At 57.1% G+C, this 4,143-nt stretch overlaps 1 protein-coding gene across 1 annotated transcript; it reads right to left on the bottom strand.

Annotated features, from left to right (window-relative positions):
- Positions 1 to 3,609: 3,609 nt before the first annotated feature.
- HRG_11923 (PIF1 protein) lies at positions 3,610 to 4,143 on the bottom strand (the record flags this gene model as incomplete). Its single annotated transcript, XM_044870393.1, has 1 exon — positions 3,610 to 4,143. One exon carries the CDS (start codon positions 4,141 to 4,143, stop codon positions 3,610 to 3,612), a length of 534 nt encoding a protein of 177 aa, XP_044714505.1.

Raw genomic sequence — 4,143 nt, forward strand, 5'->3', positions numbered from 1 at the left:
CCTGACCAAATTACGGGACTTCCGTGCTCTGCTTGACGCAAAACCGCCTCGCGGCGGTCTTCTCGGCAGTGACTTTGCGATCGCCTCTGCATGCTTTCTCCATGCGGTTTCTTCGACCGCAGACTGCTTAGGCTGAATCAGCCGGAACGTTAATGCTTCATTCGCCACTGATCTGTATCTCCGAACCGCCCCAACCTTGTCTCCCGTGCTCCGTGCCCTTCTCGGGAGTTGCCCTGTATCATCTCCGCACCCCGAAACAGGCACTCCCGTTCCTACCCTCTTCTCCATCCTCGACTGACAACGAACAGGCTCCACGGTGAGCGGCCGCCTGCCTAGCTTCCCGCAGGACTGTCCGCCATGCTACTGCCTCTCGACGTCGACTAGCGTGGATTGGCAACAAGCTAGAAAGTTTTGGCCCGGAGCACTTCACTTTGATAATCTCGCTTCTTGGCGTACACTATTTTTTCCGAGGAAGCTTAACGATCACTACTCATGGCCGTGGCGTTTCTTCCTTATAATGCTTGCCTATGGTACCGAGGCGATGCAATACTACTACCCCTTTGTAATCCCCCATTTACCCTCCCTATGTGCGTCCACCGTCCCGGCCCTCGGCTGGTCTCCACGTGCGACCTGCTACCCCAGCTTTGCCAAAGGCGGCCCTTCCATCGCCGTGCTCTCTTTTGCGCACTCCAGCGAATCCCTGGCTACCGCCGACCGGCACATGGGGTGGCCGCGCCGACCGCCCGCCGCACACTTCCAACCATACTCCGGCCCTTCCAACGCCGTCCCACCCACCTTGCGCATCAGTTGCTCCATCAATATCTGCCACTCCACCTCGTCGAGCAACAGCCAAAAGGCTGCCGGCGATAACATGTCCACGGTGTCCCTGCAACCGGACTACCCGGCTGTTTGCTCCTCGCCACCACCAACGTCGCATCAACGGCCTTCATAGCAAGCGACAGCCAGGATCCCCTGCCTGTCCTCTTGTAGTCGCTAGCCACCGGAGTTTCGACTTGCAAACCCTCCTGGAGAGTTCTCGTGACCAACTGCATCCTCCTCCTCAGGTCGTCCCTATATCCGACTTCACCGTGTCCCAATAGTGGACTTACACGGTCGGCACCCGCCTCGCTCAGCCGCACGCAATGCCCATCCAACTACCGACGACCGTCAAAAAGGGACCCTGCAATACTACCATAACCTCTTTCTTTCCTTCACTCATTCGTTATTGTCGCCTTTGCTATCTACTCCATGCAACGATGACACCGAAGGGTACTGCTGGACTTTCTTTCTCCGCAGACTTACCCACACTAACCTTACTGTTCGCCGACCTCCAACTTCTCGCGACATAGTCATCACCCCTACTCAACTTCCAACCCCCGGCTCCCTACTTCACTCACGACCATAGAACCAGATGGTCGAGACTGTTCAAGAACCTCGCCAGCTCATTCCCGCATACCCCCGCTTCTGATCTATCACCTAGGTAGCATTCTCTGACTCTTATAAATGCTGGCGCCGACATGTCCATGATGGCCTTTGTCCAGCCCGGCTGCCCGGCTAGGTTCGCCTACCAGAATGAGCATCGTGTCAAAGGGCTCAACGCAGAAACCCTAGCGAGGGTCTTCCTTCCCACGCCCTCATGGCTGTCGACTCCGGAGTATGCAGCAATCCGGTCAGATACTGGCAATCCATCGACCTGCATCTTCTTCAGCCTTAATATTTCCATATACAACCAACAGATAATCTCCTCGGAATGGACCGAACAATGGTTCTTCATGGTCGGCCGTGTTCATCTTTTGCCCTGACGTGGGAAATCGAGCGACGTGATGGCTTGGAGTCGGACGATGATAACATCACAGAATACACCGTCCCCGCGCTTATAGTCCGCGATCACAGCTACCAACCGTGAGTCTATGCTCCAAATCTCTCTGTCGCCACTGCCCTCCCTGACGATATCCATAGAATTGTCACTCGCACCTCAGCTCGGTGGATACTTTCCCAACGATACAACCCATTGTCTCCTTCACGGGACCTGTCATCGGCTCCGGCCGCGACCTCCTGCATGGAAACTCGGCTGCGGCCCTTGACGACACCCAGCTGAGCTGCTGCGGCTTTGTCCAGCTCTCCACCTTTATTTGTCCTGGGATTCCCGGCAAACCCCTTCAAGGGCTTTCACCCTTCCAAGTTTTCGTCATCTTCCCATTCACGCTAATCCTTGGACCTCCTATGCAAGAAGATGACCGAGAGGCGCGACAGCCAGTTCCAGTCGAACACTCTTCACCTGTACGGGCAAAATCGCCGGCTTACTGGATCACCAGATCATGAAACATGCCCCGGCTTTCGACCAAGACTATATCTTCATCGTCGTCCCCGACACGTGGACTTTCCACGACAAGGCCATGTCCGACCAGGCTTCTGCAACACAACTACTGCCGACGACACCCAAGAGCGCGGTCGGCAATCCTCGGACTATAGCGTTGCGTTGGCCAGGTTTACCTCTACGAAGAAACCCAAGGCCGCCCAAAGCCCCGCCTCCCCCACGCCGCATGCTTCTGGCCCAGTCGATCCCCTTATGCTGGCATCAAGTCGGTCATTGCCCGATCCCTACCAAACCCCAACCAAGAGACCGCGACTTTCTCCCGAAACTTCCACCATAATCACCGACTGTGACGGTCAAGACTCCCAAATCCGATACCTCCTCCTTTCTGTCCCCGGAAGACCCTGCAGAGTCAGAGACGGACACCGAACAGGTCAATCACCAAGACACATCCGCCTCTGGCTCTATCAGACCTCCCGCGTCGATATCTTCCCGACCACTGCGCGCCCGACGTCCGCCCAAGAATATTCTCTAAACTTTAAAGCATCAAACGAAACAATACAACATGACAACATGTCTCATCATCCTCAAAATCAACTGCCAAAGGCTCGAATAGCACATTCTCTTCTCTTCTTGTTCTCCTTTTCATGAAGACGATCAAGTCAAAACTTCCCAATATACTCCTTATTCTGTTTATACCTACGACTTATACCGGTAGCACATGTAAATTTTCCGAGCCTTCCACTCGCCCAGACATGCATTACCCACTCACATCTCTCTTCAACCCTGCCGTCTCTCCACGCCCTTTGAGTTTGCGCCTTTTAAACAAAATCTCCCTCCAGCGGCCTAGCCTGCCTCCCCGACGCTCTGTCTCGGTTTCACTCACGATAATGCTCTACGTCTCTCGCCGTGTCTCGTATCTCGACCTCACTCTTCTTCCTGTCTCCAATCTACTGTCGCCAACTCTCTCTCTCTCTTCTGTAGCCAACTCTTCTCCGGTTCTCTTGTCGCCAAATTTCGTTCCGAAAGGCTTCTTTGCGCGAGCCGCGGCTGGCGAGCCTTCCTCTCGTGCCTTGAGGAACGAAAGGACTTATGCCCCGCGCCGCCTCCCGACCTTTTTGGCCCCCCGGAATCCCCGCCTCTGATTGGCCGGCTTTCCCCTCCCCCCCGTATCCCGGCTTCTGGTTGGTCCACCTTGGCGCGTCCTGCCCCATTAGTCGACAATTTGCCTCTTCCGTCTTTTGGCCTCCCTCGCCCTCCTCGTTCGACCGTTCCCGCCCCCGACCTTGACGACCTCAAAATCTTGTGTCTGCGGAAGGCTTCCCCCCTTCCTCCGCGGCCTCGACCTCGTCGCCGAGCCAGCGCAGCGCCTCCCGGACGGTCCTGTCGCTTAGCCCTCCAGCCTCGCCTGTGCTGCGGTCATCTCCCGGGGACCCGGTTTCCCACCAGGTCCCTCTCCGCACCTTCGACACGAGCATGATGCCGTCCAGCGTCGGGCACCGCGATAGCTGCACGTACAGGCTGTACGGGTCGCACTGCGACGGGACGGCGCGTCCGCCGACGTTGGTCGTCCTCGTGCCCGCAACTCGAGCGCCACGCGCTCCAGCGTTCCCCTGCACCTTGTAGTCCGTGCACGCGAAGGCGGCGGCGCACGGCAGGCCCTTGCGGCTGACGTCGTTCTGCTGCCACGGTCGCTTCCGCTGACGCTGGATCCTGACGCTCATGGGCGTCAGCAGGATCGTGCCGGGCGGCATTCCGACGAAGTGGAAGTCCTTGGTCGTCTCCGACCCCAGTATGATTGCCGCCGGCGGCCCGAAGTGGATCGCCAT

The sequence above is a fragment of the Hirsutella rhossiliensis genome (assembly GCF_020360975.1).
Source record: "Hirsutella rhossiliensis strain HR02 chromosome Unknown scaffold00028, whole genome shotgun sequence".
NCBI lineage: Eukaryota > Fungi > Ascomycota > Sordariomycetes > Hypocreales > Ophiocordycipitaceae > Hirsutella > Hirsutella rhossiliensis.